The sequence below is a fragment of the Micropterus salmoides genome, unplaced genomic scaffold, assembly GCF_014851395.1.
Source record: "Micropterus salmoides isolate LMB-PRFRI ecotype aquatic unplaced genomic scaffold, ASM1485139v1 Ms_hic_scaffold_11, whole genome shotgun sequence".
Classification (NCBI taxonomy): Eukaryota; Metazoa; Chordata; class Actinopteri; order Centrarchiformes; family Centrarchidae; genus Micropterus; species Micropterus salmoides.
Window position 1 is genome coordinate 24,157,526 of NW_024040152.1, and position 20,702 is coordinate 24,178,227.

At 40.6% G+C, this 20,702-nt stretch overlaps 1 protein-coding gene across 3 annotated transcripts in view; it reads left to right on the forward strand.

The window, feature by feature from the left end:
• triob (trio Rho guanine nucleotide exchange factor b) overlaps nucleotides 1–20,702 on the forward strand; it is a 114,295-nt gene that overhangs the window by 24,738 nt on the left and 68,855 nt on the right. For all 3 annotated transcript variants that reach the window (XM_038711918.1, XM_038711916.1, XM_038711915.1), the window contains exons 3-4: nucleotides 19,342–19,416; nucleotides 20,303–20,417. In XM_038711918.1, coding sequence (XP_038567846.1) covers nucleotides 19,342–19,416; nucleotides 20,303–20,417 — 190 coding nt within the window. The remainder of the gene's footprint in view (nucleotides 1–19,341; nucleotides 19,417–20,302; nucleotides 20,418–20,702) is intronic.

Genomic DNA, 20,702 nt, shown 5'->3' on the forward strand with positions numbered 1-20,702 from the left:
ATACGCACATTAAACACACTTGCACAGACAAACACCTTCAGTGATATATCAGCACCAACCAAACACCAGCTCACAGGTCAGGTTCTCTGATAATGGTCCTCATTCCCATGTATAGTGGAACCCTGCCCTCCATATACAAACACGCACATTAGATACATAAATATACCACCATGCTTTATGTTATTAGGCTCCATCTGTTGTAAACTGCGTTTTCCCTGAAGTCAACACAATGTGTTTCTCTGCATTGTTGACACCAGATTCACTAATTTTCATCATCTTTTCTCTCTGCAAGACTTGATTTTAATAATAATAAAAGTAGTAATCTCTTATGGATGTTATACACGGATAAAATATAGGTAAACATTGTAATGTTGCTCATTTTCAAACTCCCTCTTTCAGTCTTTTCCCTCTCCTCCTTATCTGTCTCCCCACCCTTTCTTCTTCATTTACCTCCCTGCCCCCCCTCCAACCCTCATATCATTCCTATTTCCCACATCATCATCTTTGTCCTCTTCCTCTCTCTCCCCCACGAACCCGGCCTTTTCCTGGAGAGCACTGATGCATAGGAAAGCGAGGTTCCGCTCAATCGCCCGTCCAATCGCCATCAGCCTCTCCCCCGCACATTAGCCTATCGCTCGCTAGAGATGGCCAATGGAGGAGGGGCTAAGCATGAAGGGTGGGGCGGGAGGAGAGTTGTGTGCTCACGCTGGTCGCTCCTTGACTCGAGGGACTTAAAGGATGCTTGGCTGCTCCAGGGACAGGGGAATTTCACCACAATACCCTCTCCATCCTCTTAGATGAATGTATTTACAGCTTTAGAGTGTGTGCTGCTGCAGGAGCAATGATAATTTATACTTAAGAAATTATAATGCTTTTCATTCATTTATTCAAAAAAGGAGTAGGGCGTGATGTTGGATCATGCAAATACAGAAATGATTTAGATCATTTTCATGCAAATATGTTGTAGATGTATGGATCAGCAGCAGTGTGTCAGTTTAACTGCTGTAGTTACACCACTGCCAGAAATTTATGCACATACAGTGCAACTAATGGTGCTTATTTGAAGCAGTGTTGAGGATGTAGTAAAGGCTGTGATTCTTGAAACCTGCGGCACTTTTCTTAGAGGGGGAGGCTATACCATCTCTCATCCTTTGGAAGCTCACATATGGATGGAAACCCTGCCGTGCTGTCAAGCTGCTTGCTTTATTGGTCAGTTGACTGGTTGGAGTGCAGATGGAGCATAGAGGAGCTGAAGACATGTCCATCCAGATCCTGTTTGCTCAGCCTTGTAAGTATTATATGATATACATGGCAAGACTGAATTATTCAACATTAGACAGATGAAAAAAGTGACACAGCAACAGTGAAGCAAGGTTGTTCTGTTTTTAAATGACTTTGAAATGTAAATTTTTCTGTGTGTGTTTGTATTCGCTATAAATTTAATATGCATTTTAAAGTGCATTAATGTGTGTAGTGATTCAATACTTGCAACATGATAATGCATTTATTATATTAGCGAAGCGTGCATGGTCCAATCCGTTTGGTTCCCCCTAAACTCTGCTCCATACTTAGCTACTTCTCGACAGCATCACAACTCTCTATTTTTGGTCTGCAAGCTAATTAATGAATGCATGTGAGTCATGTGGTCTCTCTTCGCCTCCTGCAGAAGTTTGTGTTTACATGGAGAGGAATATAACCACCAGAGGAGCGAAACAGAAGAGCTGTCATTAGCTTGGGTGGCATCACCTTGCCAGCAGTTCTCAACATAAAAGACAAATACATCTCAGTTTAATAATTTACATATTGCTTACATATTGCTTACTTTAAATTTTATTGCATATACACACACACACACACACACACACAACTCAGTAATGCCAGTTACACAACAATATCTATATCTATAGCAAGTCTAAATTTTGCTAACATTAGCCACCATAAGCGACTGGTCACACCAGACCGTGTAAGACCATAGCAGCAGAACCCCTGAATGTATTGAACTGAGCAAGAATGCGTTTTAAATCTCATTTATAAGAGGAAAAGTGTTATTTCTCCTTTCCAAAGTTAGATTGTATGTTTTAAAGCCCCCCGGGGCTGTGTGCTCAGCCCGCTCCTGTTCAAGTTTGTGGGTGACACCACCATCATCGGCTGGATTTTAAACAACGATGAGACTTAATATCGGGAGGAAATCAACAATCTGGCAGAGTGGTGCACAGAGAACAACACACAGCTCAAAGTCATCAAAACAAAGGAGCTAATTTTTTAATTTTCGGAAAAAGGAGACTCACACTTCCAAATTTAGTTTTCCTTTATAAAATAGCTCCAGACATCACAGGAGGATCATTCATTTTCACAAGTAAAGATGAAAATGTCTTATAAAATCCACCGTTATTGTTCTTCATGTGATAGATCTTATCACACAGGGAGGCATATGCAATCATACAAGCTCAAAAAGATGATTTGATTATAAGCAGATTAAGATGCATTTAATGTTACAAATTGAACAATTGCAATATTCAAATGTGAAATTTATCTAAGAATGATTCCCCTAATATTGAGTCACACTGTTTAAACAGGTTTAAAATTTCAACCGTCCCCTCCCCTTACCCCTGATAATCTCACATGACATATGAACATTGAGTCATTTTGGCGAGTTTTGTAATCAGTCTTGGTGTAATCATCTGTCTGGTATTGGCCATTGATTTGGTTAAAGTAATAATTGTACGAATCTTGTTTATGATAAGATCAGAGATTAAAACAAAGAAATTGGATCTTTTGGTATTATGAAATGGAAAGTCATCACCACTTAGGGTTTGTTTGTTTCCCCTATTATACAGTATGTGTGCTTTAGCGGACTAGATGGAATGAATATAATTGAACGAAGAAGTTTGAAGTGAAGCACTCTATGTAAAGAATCAAACTTCACACCACTTGTTCCCAAGCCTCTTTTTTCTAACACTTCAAACCCTTGACTTCTTCAGTTTGAGATTGAATGAGTTATTGGATTGTTCATTGTGTTCTCAGTTGGTCAATTCGGTGTTAATTTGTGTGTAGGAGCTGACATGGCCTTGCTCATATCATGACGTTCCCTTTGGCTCCACTGTGTGGCTTGTGGTCAAATGGGGGCACATTTAAACCAAGACAAAAGCAACCACCACCACTTATCCCCCACTTACAATGCTGTCCTTTCATCACTTCCCAGGAAATTCAACAAACGTAACCTATTGGCCTCAGGTGAAGATACCAACGATGGTCGTTCAGTCTTGGCCACAGGTAGTCTTACCGACTGTAACGACTGTCGTCACAGCAACAAGGAACACTAACGAACCAGCGGTATCGATGACCCGGGCCAACGACCCCACTGAGGTTAAATAGCTGAGTTTCCCTGCCAGTCAGTCAGAACTGAAGAAGTCCTTTGGATGATTCCAGTATCTTCAACCAAGTCCAGTTGCCCTTGATTTTAACCTTCGTTGGATAACTATGACCTGGATGACTGAGAATCTTCATAGACATATAATTGACTTGTTATTCTTCCAAGGCATGAGTTGCTTTATCCATCACGGTACATCTTGATGATAACCTGTTTCCATGACCACTACATAAACATCCCACGTCGACAAAGTTCCAGAACTGTTTTAAGCTATACATTGTACAATAACTGTTTGTTATTCTAGCTCTCCAGAACTAGAACTGCATCCCGAGTCCTGAAGGTGATTAAATGAGAAACTAATGCACTTTTCTCTCACCTTACCATTGACACCCTGAACCTTCCCCTTGTATGGACAGTGAGAGATGGCTGTGAACAAAAAAAACACGAAGTGTGGTGACCCATAAGCGTTTGATATTTAAGCAGCCTGTCATTATGGATTCATCTGCAGCTGGATGATGGGTATATAAGGGTCAGGAATGTAGGGAATGCTTCCTTCATTTGGCTTCCTTTTTCTTTTCTCTTATTCTGCTGTTTGGGCTGAAGAGGTTTAATATAATGTTAATGTCTGCACATTACAGTGATTCTCAAAGCAGATGCACTATTAAAAATGCCACATAATCAAATTACCCCCCCCCCCCCCTTAAGTGTTCGATGTTGCTATTGGTGCCAGTAAAATGTGAAAGATTAATGAGTCGTCAGTATTCTCATCTTGATTTGTTAAACCCGATGCAAGTGCTGACAGCATTTCTTTGACGTTTCAAATGAAAGTCACGGATGTGTTTTTTTTGTGTGTTAGTGTCTAGAAACTAACCACCGCAGCTGTGCTGACTCCTCATATGCAGATATTAATCCAGAAAACAAATGATGTCACATACACTACATTCATATTGTTTTGATTTTCTGTTTTTTTTTTGTTTTTTTATAATTTTTTTGTTTTTACAGTGTTCGGTTTTGTTTCCCATGGACAACAGTTTTACCTATGACAGTATGTAGTGACCCCTACTGTGTGAAACAAAGAGTGCAGGGAGTTGGTATTTGGAATCGCAATCAGCTTTATTGCGAAGTTGGGTGACTGGTGCTTAACAATAATGAAATATATAAATATCAAAATATGAATATAATGTGCAATAAGGTGGTTACTTATACGTGCATCATATTTGTATGTGCAAACATTAACAGTATGTATTGTAATAGGAGGGACAGTGTGAGTTGGGCTTCCGGGCCTTGTTGATGAGGCCAGCTGCCGACGGGAAGAAACTGTTCTTGTGGAATCTAGGTCTCTCTCTCCATTTCTCTCTCCTCAGAAAAATATTGTCGCTCTGCTGTTCGTTATTTATTTGCGTATTATTTAGGTATTATTGTAGGTATCACGTTTATTATTGTTTCCCATTGAAAAATCATGCAGATAAAAAGAGAGAGTATAACATGTCTATGTATGGTATCTATCTATATGCAGTCAGGGTGGAGTCCGGATACATATGTGGTTCTGTGTTGTTTGCTTGGAGTTCAGGCCCCAAAGTCATAAAAAGACCTACAATTAAATGGCTTGAAGAGAGTATCCTAAATTGGGAGCAGACACAAACCAGTCTGAAGTAATGGTTTTTTCTTTTTTTCTCTATTCCTTCCTTACTTCTAATTTTTTTCTCACCTCTATCTGTTTCCCTGTCTCTCTCAGCCCACCCCACCCCCACCTTTTCTGGTTAGAAACTGTGACATCTGGGAGCCTCAACGAAAATAACTGAGATTAGATTCGGTACGGACTTAAATTGGTGAAAAATATTTCCCTCTGTAGAAACACTGTTGTATATCACTTGTAAGTTATAAACATACTCCCACCGGTAAACAAAGTAAAGGATATTTACTTCTTTATGTTGTTATTTTGGGACTGTAAAACTTAACTTTGTGCACATGCAATTCAGTGTTTTGCATTAGGCACATCTCCAGAGCGAGTAAGGTTTCAGTTAATGAAACAGGTTAGAACATAGAGCAAATATGTAACATTTCTACTCCCCTTAGTGACCACTGGCCACTCTATCGGGGTGTTTGTGTCCGCATGCATGAGTGTATCCATGCATGTAAGTCAGATATTCCATCCAAGAGTCCCGTGGCTCCCTGTTTGCATAAGGCAGTTGTTTTCAGGGCTGTAATAACAGTGGAGAGCCATGGGCTCCACTAGCCGCCTCCTGGCTATGGAGCCATAGCCTGTAGTTCCCTGTCTGCTGTGTGTGTACTCAACAGGACATTGTCTGGTCTTTGTTGAGGACAAGTCTAGTGAAAGTCTATTTACAGAGGAATGGAGTGACGGGGAGGCAGACAGACAGGAGAGAAGAGGAGAGATGAGGAGGAGAGGGAAGGTAGGAATTGCGAATTACCTGAGGGGAATGTCCGAGAGGGCAAGGAGGGGAAAGAAACATAGCAGATGAGTGGAAGACATGGATGACACGAATATGAGAATGAGAGAAAGAGGAGGATATACCCAAGGATATTTGGAGTCAGGAAAAGGACAAGAGAGGAGCAGAGGATGACAGGGGAGGAGAAAATGATGCATATATACACCAGCAGCAACAATCCACACAAACCCTTTCTGGACACACACACACACACACACACACACACACACACACACACACACACACACACACAGGCATACGTAATAAAACAATATTGTACAGCACTGCCCAAGGTCTGTACACGTGTGTGTGTCTTTGTGTGTCTTCCTCTGGGAACTGGCTCTGAGCTGGTAAACAGGAACCTTCCTGCTTTTAGCAAGCTGGAAGCCCTGCGAGAGCGCACACACACACACGCACACACATACACACACACACACACACACTCTCACGTCACACTAAAAACAATTGGACTCATTTATAATAGTTTGGTTTGTTGGCTGGATTTGGGACAGAGTTTGATTCCCTATTTATTCAGTCTGTTATTCAACAGTCTGTTAGAGGCATTCATTACAGATACTGTTCATAAAATTACAAAAAGACAGCGAGGTTGCTCCACAGTAAATTTGCAGCTCTGAATGAATTTGCACTTTATTTGAGGTTTTGTTTTTCTTTCCATTTTTTATTCCAGCAGTGGCTAATACAGGAAAGATCAGACACTAAGTCACTGCTGGAGCATCCCCTATATTTTTCTGTTGTTTACCATGGATGTGTTTCACAGAGCCTCCTGTTAGCTACTTTATCTCCATAAATTAACAAACATTTCTAAAGTGCAAATTCCAGCTTTACCGCAACACTTGTGTTAATGGCTCCTATTTAAGTTAATCACGTGTTAATTTTAATGTTTGTCCCTTAGGTTTGCAGGAGTGAATAATCTTATTATCAGAGCTCAGCAGTTGCTCTGTTAGTGCTGCTGTCAGCTGAGGTCATGGTTTGGCTGAACTGATGAATTCTGCTGTGAAATGAGGTGATGTTCCTTTATGCTTTGTCCCACGCAGGAACACACTTATTGGATACTATGCGTATGCAGTATTTCCTTCCTTTGAGGTGTACAGTGTTTGGTCTAGAAGTTGGGTGCATTCAATTTCTCTCCATCTTTATTTGTTATTGTGAGCTCTTTCTGTCCTTCTGTTGCACAGGCTTTAAATGAATCAGGGACATTTGGGCAAAGAAATGAATCAGAAGTAAATCAGTGTATTTTATTGGTGTGACAAGCTTGTGATAGTGGATGGCAGCCTGACATGAATTCTTTTTCCACATTATAAGCAGAATATCACAATGTATTTTTACAGGGCTATGTGACCTCAGCCAAGCATTAAAAAAAACGTTTTGTGATATTGTTTATTTATTTACAGTATTTATTTATTGGTGTTGTCATTGTGGCATTTGTTATGTGCAAAAAAGTGCCCTCAAAAACAGGTGGATGGAAACATATCTTCCCTCTCTTTTTGTCCCGTCGTCTGTCTCTCTCTCTCTTTCTCTCTCTCACTGTCTGATGACATCAGTCCAAGCCCCAACTGCTTTGGGCCACAACTGTCCGAAAATGATTGAAGGACAGCTGACGTGGTGTTGTCTCAAGCACTTTCTCTCCTTCCTCTTTCCTTCTCTGTCCTCTTTTCTTCTGAGGCAGTTAGTAACATAGTGGACCACAGACTCTCTTCCTGTCTGTCTCTCTCTCCCTTCTGCACCCTGCCTGTCAAGTGATAGTTGGTGCACTGTGGTTTATTGGCTTGGTTTTGTTGCGCGGCGGGACAATCGGAGCATAGTTTGGAGAGAAGAAGGTGATGAATGGTGTTCCCTGAGCCGTACAAAGCGTCCTCCTCTCTACTTCATTGATGTGTCGATGCGACTCAGCTGGCTGCCCAGTGAGTTTGTACTGTATACTGTTGTGGGCTAACAGGCAGACAGATACACATGGACGCTCAGCGCTGAAAAGAGCTTTTATGCCTTTTTATAGTGTCGATCCCTCTCACACTCACTACTTCTCTCATGGTCTTTCTGCTCTTGTCTCTCTGTAGCTCTTAACAGCTCAACATGCAACAGTAAGACAGTGGATGCTCTTAAGGCCGCAGTGTTTTAGTGAAAAGAATATTACACCTCCTATTGGTGAATTCATATTCTATTATAAGCTAGATATGAAGTGAAGACTAGCAAATTAAAGATTACAGAAAGCAACATGCCTGGGTAACATGGGGGTAAAAGGGTAAAAGATCACGATAGTTCCCAGGGTAGCCCCTTCCCATATGTACACACAGCTTTTTCTTCTCAATTTCATCACATTTCTTGAATATGGTGAGGCTAACAATGTCTAGGGGGTTTATAACACATTATATGTTATGTTGTTGCCCCCACCACATGCCTCTTTCTCAGAGGTGACAATCCCTCTCAGGGATGTGGATGGAAATGTTTATGTTTTTAATAGTGCATCTGCTTTGAGAATCACTGTAATGTGCAGACATTAACATTATATTAAACCTCTTCAGCCCAAACAGCAGAATAAGAGAAAAGAAAAAGGAAGCCAAATGAAGGAAGCATTCCCTACATTCCTGACCCTTATATACCCATCATCCAGCTGCAGATGAATCCATAATGACAGGCTGCTTAAATATCAAACGCTTATGGGTTTATTAGGTTTATTCAGATATGTGACCTGGACTGCATGCGTCCACATACAGCAGGACAGTCCTTACTTTCTGCTCACAGAGACAAGAGAAGGCTCTCACACACTGAGGCAAGACATGAAACACCGTCAGCATAGCACAGTTAGCTCTCAGCTTCTTTGTGCCTGAATAATAACTAATTAATTCACTTTCCACAACCAAGCCAACATTTTTAACACTTCAGTGTTGGGGATCTAAATTCTTTCACACAGGATCACCGCTTTTGGAAGCTCCTTTGTGTCACAAATTTTATCTGTGACACAGAACATGGCTAGTCTGACCATGTTGTTCTGTTTCCACTCCATGGGCTTTCTCAGGGACAGGCAGGGTCGGCTGTCTATGGAACTATGTCAGATGACTAACACACCTGGTAGGTGGTCCCACAAAGTGCTTAGAGGATAGACCAAAGATAATGTGGATGGAAATGTTTATGTTAATGTTTTTTATTTTTTGATTGGAGTTTGGTCCGAAATGCTTGCACATAATGCAACCTGTCCATTATGTCAACACTTTTATGTCACAATAGTGTGTTCGCTACAGCTGGGGGGTTGATGCATCTTAATCACAGGAGTTTTTGATGACTTCTTTTGGCCTTGCGTTTGAGCTCCATGTCTTGTAAACCCATTTTTAGAGCTTATAGGGGCTTTCTTCACAATTTGGAAAAATAATGGTAATCCCCCCCTTGACTTTTCCTTTTAGGACGACAAAGAAGCTTAATTTCTCTCTAGGAGTAAACAGTGAATGAGCCCTTTGTTTAGTTTCCTCTGTTCACAAGATATTATCTACCAACTAAGCAACTGTTTTATAAAAGTAGATATGCGCGAGCTTTTGGATCAAATTTAGCCTTGCTCATAAAAGTTGGAAACACTATAATTTAGTCTCAATGAATTTATGTACCGATGAACATGTTGTTTGAGTATTTTTGAGGTTTATTGATGTCAAGATGGCGTGAAGGGTCAAATACAAAAGCTTTACATGTTACTTGTTGCAATTCATGTTCATGCAGCAAACGTCTGTTACATATTTCAAGAAAACAAGATGAACATTTTCAGTGTCTCATAAGGTAGGTAAATACTCACTGTCCACTTGATAATACACCTGTAAAGATAAGGAAGGAATTATTTACATTAAGGGTCCTGCTCTTGTGCAAAAACTCACAGTCACCAACAGAGTCAAAGTATTAGTCAAAGAGAAGATTACAACCCATCATTATTAAAGCCTATTTCACCGCAAATCCACTAGCAACAACTGTTGGCTGGCTTAACTTTTTTCCCTGTGAGTAGCTAGCCAAACACACAAGGGGAGAAACTGTTTAATGCAAAGCAGCACTTGTTACTAAATCTTGTTTTGGGGAGGGGTTAGTGACATGGGAGGGGGGGGGGGGGGGGGGGCAGTTGGTGAAGGCAAAAAGGAGCTGGCAGTGCCTTTGGCTTTCTACAGCTCAATGGGTGCAGGGCGTTGGCCAATAATGGCACGGCTGTTGCTCAGTTGCCTCCTCGCCACGCAACAATGGTACAGTTAGAAAGCTAGAAATGGTAGGGTGATAACCGCTGTAGACCTGTGCAGGGTGTTGTGTAGGCCTGGATTGATCTCAACGGTTCAATGCTGGTTTTGGTTTACAATGGCTGTGCTGGATAACCACAGCTGGCAGTATGCCCAGGCTGGAAAAACCCTGATCAGACTCTCAGGTAGAGTATCATTTGCAATCATAAATGTATGCTGTTATGTTTATCAAGAATGCAGTAGAAGTACTGAGACAGGAACATGTCTGCAGTCAAAATACATCATTATATTAACTTTGGTTGATGGGTATTTAAGAAACCACTAAATTCTAAAATATGTGTTTACTGTTAATTCATTGTTAATGATCAAAGACCTCATAATATTTTGTTAAGTGCTGATGTTTTAGATATCATTTATGTATTAAATTGCTTTGTGTTTTTTTTAACTGCCGTGGTCTCACAAATAGCACCTCAATTAAGGCTGTGCCATTGGCGTGTGAATGGAGGGAATGTGACATGTATTGTTAAGCTGACACATGCTGCTAATTGATGTCTGTGTGTGTGTGTCTTATGTTTGAGAAAATTGAGGGGATATTTCTAGAAAGTGAAGGGGACACATAAGGCCGCTGCATATATGCACATTATTGTCTTTTTCTACACTTTACCGCCACCCCTCATGCTTAAGGTGTCCTGTTTTCAGTTTAGTATATGGGTCATTGCGCTCCACTTGTGCTGTGCTACATAGACACAAAACTGTTTTTGTTACAATAGGGTATAAATAGAAAACAAAGTTACTTGGGCATACTGTAGAGCTTTGTTTGAATATTGAAGCTATACTATGGCTAAAGATGACACCCTGCTATGGCTTGCTAGCCATGGAAGATCTGTTCCGTGTGTTGAAACAGGTCAGCCAGGACAGCTGGCCTGTGCCTTAAGCACAGTGCAGCAGGCAAACTATTAGACAAGTACAGTCCATAACATCAAACTTGGCTTTTACTTCCCCAAATACTCTGATAAGGTAGCTAGAAGATATAACAGCCATCGCTCTCAATTAGAATGGAAGTGTTCTTTTTCATCCCCTCTTACTCAATCAACAAGACTTGCCTCCTGCAAGGGTAATGAATGCAGATGTCTGAGGAGATGACTCCTGTGAGGCGATTAGGAGAAATAGTGCTATTTGTCATGAGGAGAGCACTCAACAACAAGGCAAGCTGAGGGAGGATTTATAAAGGTTCTGGCATAGTTTAATTTATATGGACATATCCCAAGACCCATGAGAAAATGTGCAAGTCATGGGTCTAAATTATTGTGATGATGACTGTGCAATCAGTTGATCAATTTTTTCACTTGGGACAGGTTAAAATTTTGCCCTTGTAAAGGACCGTTTTACTTTTATATTAAGATCCATAGAGAAGTTCTTTGTCAGACCTCATAAAAGCTAAAGTATCAATGCATAATTCTTTTATATTGTCCCAATAGTTATTGTTCATAGAAATTTAAACCTGCCATCTAGTAGATGACCCACTTTGTTGCAGACTTTTAAAACTTAAGACTCTACACACACAGAGACACAGTAGATGTCCCATTTTTATGCACCTTGGGAGGAACAACGGCCCCTCCGTTTAAATGCTAGACAATTACAGAATGTAGTTGCAGAAAGTTGATAATGACAAGACAAGTGCTTCCAATCTTTTCTCCTGATACTGACAATACCCAAAAGGTATTGTGCCTGTCAACAGTGCTGACTGTTGGTGCACCACTGACTCTCATGTTCTCATCCTTCCAAATTTAGCCATGTGAAAGTGTGTGGACACAAAATCATAAAAAAGACAGCGTCATGTACTGGCAAGTAACACAAAGGGTTGCCAATAGTGAGGCCTAGAGGAACACTAAGTATGTCTGAAGTCAATAGAGTCAAAACAGGGACGGGGTAAGACCGTTGGAGAGAGGGAGAGAAAGGGAGGAGAGAGAGAGAGAGAGAGAGAGAGAGAGAGAGAGAGAGAGAGACAGACAGACAGAAACAAGAAACAAAGAAAAAAAAAAGAGGAGATTTCTAAATTGTACATGGAGGTGAGGTTGTTATCCAAGCTCACTGTGGTGTGAAAGGAAAAGAGAGACAGCTGTTGTGTAATAATAAAAAAACATACAGTACTTATATTCTGTCAAGGTTTATTACAACGTTAACCAGATTACAAATGAAACAACCACACACACACACACACACACATACCGCTTTTACACACAAACAGTCTTACACATTTTCTTATTGTGCAGCATGTTTTCAATTCAAATTCAAATTAGCTTTATTGGCGTGAATGTGTAACAACAATATTGCCAAAGCATCTTACATACTAAGAACAATCAACCCCATACATTTCATTAAACAAGTAAAATAAAATAAATAAATAAAACAGTAAGCGTGTGTGTGTGTGTTAAATAGGGTCTCCAGGTTGTGTGTGTGCTCAGAATTTTATCTTCTAGAGTATATTATTGTTACCGCTTTTACTACACACGTATGTTGCAGCACTGAAAGTGTAATTTCAGAAATGTGTGCGGTGTTATGTGTAGCCCTTTACTGACCTCACAAACAGCTCAGTGAAATAGCCTTCATATGCACCCTCACTGGCTTGCATAAGACTGCTGACCATTGTTTATTTTAGCGCTGCTCACACCCTGTGCTAAATAAGAGTTATATTTAGTGTGTGAGTTGGATTTGTTGTACTGGATGGTGTGGACATGATTTACAGAGCTTTCTGTTCTCTCTGTTCTGTGTGATGAGTTGTTCATTCAGGGAGGTCTTAATCTGTGGGATATATTTAGGTGAATATGAATGTTTCACTCTGGCGTCCCTAAGGTTTTGTTGTGTTATGCTTAATTAGGAATTATTTATATGACATTGTGGTCAAGAGTTACATTTAGGTTATTTGTTTTGAGTAAAAGATTGGAAATATTGGTATCGATGTGCTGAAAAGAAATACCCATTGTGCTTAAATAGTAAAAGTATTAATTGCATTGTAGTAATACAGTGCCTGTTTATTTGTCTCCAATGCTCATGTTTGTGTTTGAGAAGGAGAGGTTTGTTTTAGGATAAGTCAAGCAAAAAGGCTTGACTTCGTTCTGACTTAGCTCTCTAGTTCTGATTTCTCAAATGTGAAGATTTGCTGCTTTTCTCAGTTTTATGGCTTTGTAAATTGTATATTCTGGAGTATGGGGTTGTTGGTCAGACAAAACAAACTATTTGGAGATGGCAGCTTGTGCCTTGGGAATAATAAATGAAAGTAATTATTACTTGCAGCCCTTATTATCATGTGTTCATGTACTGTTGATTAGATTGATGAAATTGCTGGAAGAAACTGTTCATCAGTGGTGGGACGGCATTGTTTTATCTGAAGGCGCCACACTGCAGTTACAGATTGAACATTTAAGCACAGTGCCAGAGCTCTACCATGAGATTAGTTTTTGTTTCCTACCCTTCCCATTTGTTATGACTTATTCATACCCTTTTATGCTGTGCTTAGGGGTTATATCCAGGTCGAGGGGTTGCGGTAGGAGCAAAGTGTTATTTTTACTGTAAGCCACACTGTAACAACAATATGAGAAACCCGATGAAAGTTGAGCTCACCACAGTCCCCAGGCCCCCTGCCAGCTCCCGCTGAAGGTCACGGCACTAGAGTAGAATAGAGGCTGCTAGAAGTGGCTTTGTATCTGAGGGTGGGATAGAAGGGCTGAGGGTATGCAAGAGTAAAAAGATAGGGAAATAAATAAATGAAAAGGATATACAGTTGACGAGAAAGAAAGATAGAGAAATGGAGCAGAAGGCAGAACAAGGGAAAGATAAAGCTCGTAGTTATTTATCTTATCATCCTGTTGCACCGGGGCAACATGCGGTTGCTGTTATTCTAGTCAGGGTTGTCACACAGGCAGCGTGACAAACAACCTGCTTGTAACAGCCCATCATCTAGACTACGCTCAGCACTCATATTGCCCACAACAACATGTAAGGCTATAGCAGCCTGATATCCCTACACACTTGGGGGTTAAGCAGAAATTGTACACAACATGGCATCTTCACATGGCAGACATGTGATGAGAGTAGATAGTGTAAAAAGATAAAAACAAACTGTGGTTACAGAGCTAAAAGCTGAATTGTTCATTTAAGTGGGTGAAATTGTTAAAGAATGCTAATTTTAGTTCAACATCAAACTGTGTAAGTCAGCACTTAAGTAAGTTTGAATGTGCTAGTCCACTCAGTATTTTTATGGTTGACCTTTAAGTGCAACTCAAAAGAGCTACTGTTGGCTTGTTTCAAACTCCTGGAAGACACTGATGTTACTTTTCTCAGAGTGAGAAATCAGTTTTGTGTTGTGCTGAAGTGAATTCCCTCTAGGATCCACAGTGGCCCGTGCTCTGCTTTCTGCCTGGGTTCTGTTACCCAAAAAGCTGATAAAGTGGCACATCCCTCTCTCCAAGGGAGCTCTATTGTTAGAGCCCTGCAAAGGGTGTCAGTCATACTGCTGCACAGTGAAACACAGTTCAGAACACACACACACACACACACACACACACGCCTAAGACCAGTGCACACTCCCTCTAACTAAAGTTCGGCAATGACTACACCAGTCCGCTCCCACACTTCCTCTGTTTCTGCGCTGTTCCCAAAAACTCCCTGCATTCTAAGCCCATCCAAGTCGGGTCAAACTGAGCCAAACCAGGCTGAGCAGTGTGACAAATGCCTCCCAATTGTCTCTTTCCACTCATAGTAGGGTTCACATTCTGGGTCAGAGCCCAGAAGTGAAGTATGAACAAGCCATCTGAAATCCATCACGGTCACATGCACTGTAAATCTGCGCATAGCAAACACTAAAAGAGCTTACATTTATATAGCTGTGATTACAAATAAATAATGAGAACCCATTTGTTGCATCTGTATTATGAAATATTGCTGAATGAAGTGCTGGTTTCACATTATTGGTAGAAAATGCATTTCACAGTGACTAGTGCTCTGAATCTTACCATACTCATCCTCCTGTTGCTCACAGCAGGAATGTGTGTTATCAGGTCCGTGCTGAGGCGGTCAGCACAACAGCCATGGGGAATTACTGTAGTTTTTCTGCAGTATTATATATCTGGCCTGGTCTGTTCTGCTGTACTACACATACAGACTAGCTTGTAATTGCTGTGAGTTTGAGGTTACGAGGTTATGAGCCAGAGGATTGGCATCATGCGGCGTGCCAGGCTGTGCAGATGTATCATGTACAGTCTAGCCTGTGGTCTAAAGGATTGGCGCAGTGCTCTGAGGCCGTCTGTTCTAAAGTGCTGTGGAAAGAAGACACGAGTATGCAGTTGTGTTCAATTTGGATTTATGAGCTGGAGTTATGATGCTTCTAGGTGAAGAAATTGGTTGCGTTTATCCCTTCACATGTTACAATTTTGGTCAGGTGTTTATAAACGTTTTTATGTCCATTCTGATCTAAACTTAGTGCATGCGTTCCCTATTATATCTCATTAAAACACTCTAGAAACAAGTCTGTAATCCAGTTTGGATTCTAAAAGATGTTGGATGTTTTCAGTCTGTGGTGTAAAGAATTGGTACAAGGCACGAACACACTCTATTCTGTGGAAGTGTATTCAGATCAGCATGCGAGTGTTTCCCATCTGGAGTTAGGAGGGGAAAAGGAAATGGATTGGCACACTTTCTGCGTGTTGCCTCTGATACACAGCAGTGTGAATTTAAGGATTTAGGGCACAATCCTTGTGGAGAGACGAGAAGAAGAAGGGTTGAGCAGAGTGAATCTGTGACGCTGCCTCTTGCTCTCATGTCTGTTTGCTTTCTAAATTCAGGCAGAGCAACAGGAGTGAAAATACAGTGTACTCACAGCTCAGGCTGCATGTGAAATTCTTTCAAAGTGACTTTGGAATCAAGCTTTGAAAAAACAAAGACTGAGAAATTATTAAAAACTGAGCATGAAACGGTTCAGTTCGTGTGTAAGCTCAGTTATTCTTTGTCTTCAAGTAAAAATGTAAGCTACAATTTTGAGTATTTACCTCAACCGAAAAGGTTGTCTCAAGTCTGAGCCGCATAAATTAAACAAGTTGCTCTCTGAGCAGAGAAAGTTTGCATTAATACAAAATCAGTCTAACTATTTGCATGCAGGCATGACCCTGAATGGATATCAAATAAATTATTATGAATAACTGTCTCCAAGTTCTCAAGACAAGGGAGAAAAATACATTTGTTTTATGGCTTTGTCTTGTAGCATTCCACTGTTTTGTACACTGAATTGTTATAGCTGTTAGCCTACTATTGCTTATTGCTGTTACTGCATTTATGAAATGGTTAAGAGCTACAAAAAGATTGTGAAATGATTCAAGAACATCACCAACTACCTAAATATGTAGTGGCATTGCAAATTCCCAATATGACAAATAGTTCCACTCTTACACTTGCATAGCTGATAAGCCACATGACGTACTATCGTTGTCCCTTTGATGAATGTATGCACAAGATGGGTCAAATACTAAATTTGCAGAGCTAAATAGCATGTGCACATAATTCTAGATTTACAAAAAATAATAATTACAAAAAAGCTCACTGTAAGAACCTTATTTCTTGGTTGGACATGATGCACTCCACCTCACTTTACAGGGCACTGAGTGCAGGCTGCCAGTGAAATGGATTGCTCTCATTATGAGTGTGTTATGAACAAGCCGTCTTGATTGAAAAGCTTTATTTCATGCTCGGCAGACTTGTAAATGAGGAGTTGTGTGTAGTGAAGAGAGGAGATTGTCGTGTGTGTTCTGGTGTGTTAGTGTGTGTGTATAGCAAGAGGCGATGAATCACAGTGTGTAGGGTAATTCTTTATTTCTGCAGGATATTGTATGGGTTATCGCTGCATATAAACATGACGAAATTTAGAAAAGACTCTGTGGTTGTATGTGGATGTGCCTATTTTACTTGTTGACATCACAAGTAATTGGCCCTCGTACCATGGAAGCAACTTACTCTTCACCAACAGCTGTTTATATTTTGCTGCTCTCCATTTTTTATGACCATACAACACTTTATGTGGAATTTTCCACATTGCCATGCTCAGTCTTCTTAGTCCATGTGAGACAGATAGAGGGGGATTGGATGAGAAACAGGTGCAGCAGGTTATAAAGACACAGTCAGCGACAGATAAGGAGATCATACAAACCATGAGTGTGCATTGCGAGGGATTCACTCATCTGTTTTGCCCCTCTCTGTCCTCTCACCAGCCGTGCAAAGAGATTGAAACCATTATTGCTACCTCAGTCGCATCTTGTCTCAGCTGGTTGTGACATTATCTGTGAGTCCGTTTGTGTTGAGTCCAGCCACTTCCACACAGTGAGCTAATGCGCTGTCATCCAGGCCTGACTGCTTCTCCTAACTCCCTCAGACCGTGGATGAAATCGATATTACAGGAACCATTAAAACATGTAGGAGTTATTTAGCTGTCTCTTTCAGCAGTCTCCTCTGTCTGTATTATTATCTGTCTCGCTCTACACTGCAGTTTTGTCCGTCCCCACATTCTTCTCCTCGCCGTCTCGCTTGAATAATTTTCAGCCTGTGCTTCTCTGTTCCTGTCATTTTATACCACACACTCTATGTCTTTGTCAGCCTGCCTTTGATCTATTTATCATTTTATCTATCTCTCTCCATCCATTTTTGAAGCTTTCTGCCATTCCCTCTCTGTCTTTACTTTGCATTGCCTCAGGTTGTTACTCATTTTCAACCTGGAAGAAGTAGACACAGGATTAATGATACTCGTGTTGAAAAATGTCTTCATTCTACTACTTTGCTCCCTGTTTGTGTCAAGCTGTGGTCCAAATAATTTTCAAAATTTGAGAGCAAGTACTCAACTTTGAATAATCACTGGCTCCTTGTTGAAAGTAGGGCTTTACTGTAGTTTAAAATGAATTTAGAATCATGACTGCCTTTTATTTGAGGGCATTCGGTGTGTGTATGTGTGCATGATTCAGCACCCAGCAGTCTACCCACTATCTAATTAGCTCATTTCCATTTGTAGTCAGTGTGATTAAAATGTTTATATTATAACTGTCAAAGCAGCACAGTGTTTATGTAAAGTAGTTAGCTTTTTCCCCTACAGTATTTATCTCCCTGTTTATGTTTACAAAAGCAGGCTTAAAATATTTCTTCATGTTTTTCATCCCATTTAAATTTTTTTTAATAGACACGTCAGCAGGAATATAAGTATGACAGCGTGATGGATAGTCAAAAGCAGCAGGCTGGCTATGCATATGCAGCCATTTCAAGCCTTAAGTCAGTTGTGCCTCAGTTGGTATCAGTGATGTACCGTATGATAGAATATAAGATAATTAAACATAGAGCTCAATAAATGATTTGCTGTTCGCTCGCAACTTCAAATACATGTTCCTATTATATTTTGTCTGTGTGTAAATGTGAGATAGATGACTCACAGCTACATTGAGACAATATTTAGTGACATCACCAGCTTACTGTATCTGCAGAGAGGCACTACACCCCCCAACACCACCACCCCACCTCCTCCCTTGCATGCACTCATACATTCAGTGATCAAAGCGGTCAATATCATGATTGATGTGTATTTTTTACTAACAGCAACTATAGGTTATTGTGCTTTCCAATGCATAACATTGTAGCAGTGAATGTTTAATGGTAACCAAATGAGAATGCACTGGATTTGAAAAAAGTGATCAGATGCGTCATACTTTGGGCATTAAGAAAATATGGTGTGGTATTTGACTGTATCACACATCCTTACATTATTCTGTTCATTGGACCATCTAAATCAGTTGTCTTCATGACTGACTGCTCTGACACGCCAAAGAGATAAGTCAGTTGGGGTGTGTGTGTGTGTGTGTTGAATTGCTCCATCTTGCATCCTGGTATTAACCAGTGTGCCATCTGTTGAGGAGGCGAGGCAAAAGACTTGACATTTGAAGAACATACCGCAACAGAGCAGGCAAGACCATGGTGGAAAATCCAATGGTATAGTAGGCCGGGATAAGTAGATAGTGCAATGATGAAAGTCTGAGAGGTTTGATTGATGTCATCTGGATAAAAAAAAGCAGTGTTAATCTTGAAGCATTATCAGCAAACACTGACCAACTCAGTACAGTATACTAAACATCAAATGCTCTTGGCCACAGTGTGAAAATAAAAGCAAAGATTAAGACTGGTTTAATTACTCTGCTGATCAACCGGCCATTCTTTATTCGTCTAGTCTGTTGATTGCCCCCCACCTCGCTGACGTCTCTGTTTTTCTCTTTTGTTTCAGGGTTTCATCGCAATGAGGATATGAAGGCCATTGATGTGCTTCCCATCCTCAAGGAAAAGGTCGCCTTTCTCTCAGGTCAGACCTATACAGTTGCACTTCATTTTCAGTGAAGGGGAGTCATAGCCAAACCAGACTTGTACTTTTGCGTAGATGCCCCTCAACTCAGCCATTCCAAATTAAATTGTGCCTGGGGGAGACTTGAGTGCTTTGAAAATACAACGGCTCATGTTTCAAGTGTAGAAATCTATTCAAGCTTCTCATTGCTTCTTCTTTACTACTTCGTAGATTATTTCAGTTTCTCTTAACTGTTTCTGGCTCGCCATGGTGCTGACCTGATCTTTGCATCATTAGTGTTAACTGCATGGGCATTGCTGTAATTGTGACTGAGTGTGAGAAAGTGTTTTCCCCTGTTCGTTAATACTCAGTGTTTGTTACTGCAGTCTGACTGAGAGGCTATTGCTAGTCTTGTCATCATGAGACTAATTTGACCCCTGACTCTTCAATTTGACTCAGTATGGTCATGACTAACTGCAGAAATATTCACAGATGGTACCCATACAAATAAGTGGCTGTCATCTCAGAGAACCACTGCACTCTCTGTACATCTTTTTGCGGTAGTATTCTGTAGTGAACATAATTTTAGACTAAGCATTTAAAGGGAAAAAAACAATCTGTTAATTTATTCTGCTTAATACGATAGCTGAAAGTTCTGTGTGGAGTTTATGTAAATCTTGAGTTTATGTATTTCTGGATGCTCTGTCATAGAATTAATGTGTGAAAAGCAGGGAAGATCCCTGGACAAGTTGCTATGCCATCACATTGGCAATGCAGTAGAAATTCATTTTATATATAGAGAAAACAATTTTTATTGACACCAGCCGTGCTGCAGCATATCAGCATTATCTAAATTGGACAAAGCGGTTATTTAATGACATTTTTGTCATCTTATTTCTACCCAAAGGTGGCAGAGACAGACGCGGAGGTCCTGTTCTCACCTTTCCAGCACGGAGCAACCATGACAGAATACGACCCGAAGACCTGCGCAGGCTCATAGCCTACCTGGCTACTATTCCCAGGTAGGAATTGTTCTTAGGAAACATACACAAACTGTGAACATAGACACAAACTCATATGCACATGCGCTGACTTATGGACCCTATTCTTGATCCTTGAGGCTACGTTAATTTGAAACAGACTCCTCTTGGCTCCTTACGCAGTCACACTCACACACGTCTCAACACTTTCTTTGTGTCAGACTTTCCCACCTTGCTTGGATTTAAAGCATTGCCTGAGGCTGCAAAGAGCAGGAAAGGTTTAATTTTGGATTCAGTGTGAAGAACCCCCCTCTTCTTCCTAACTGT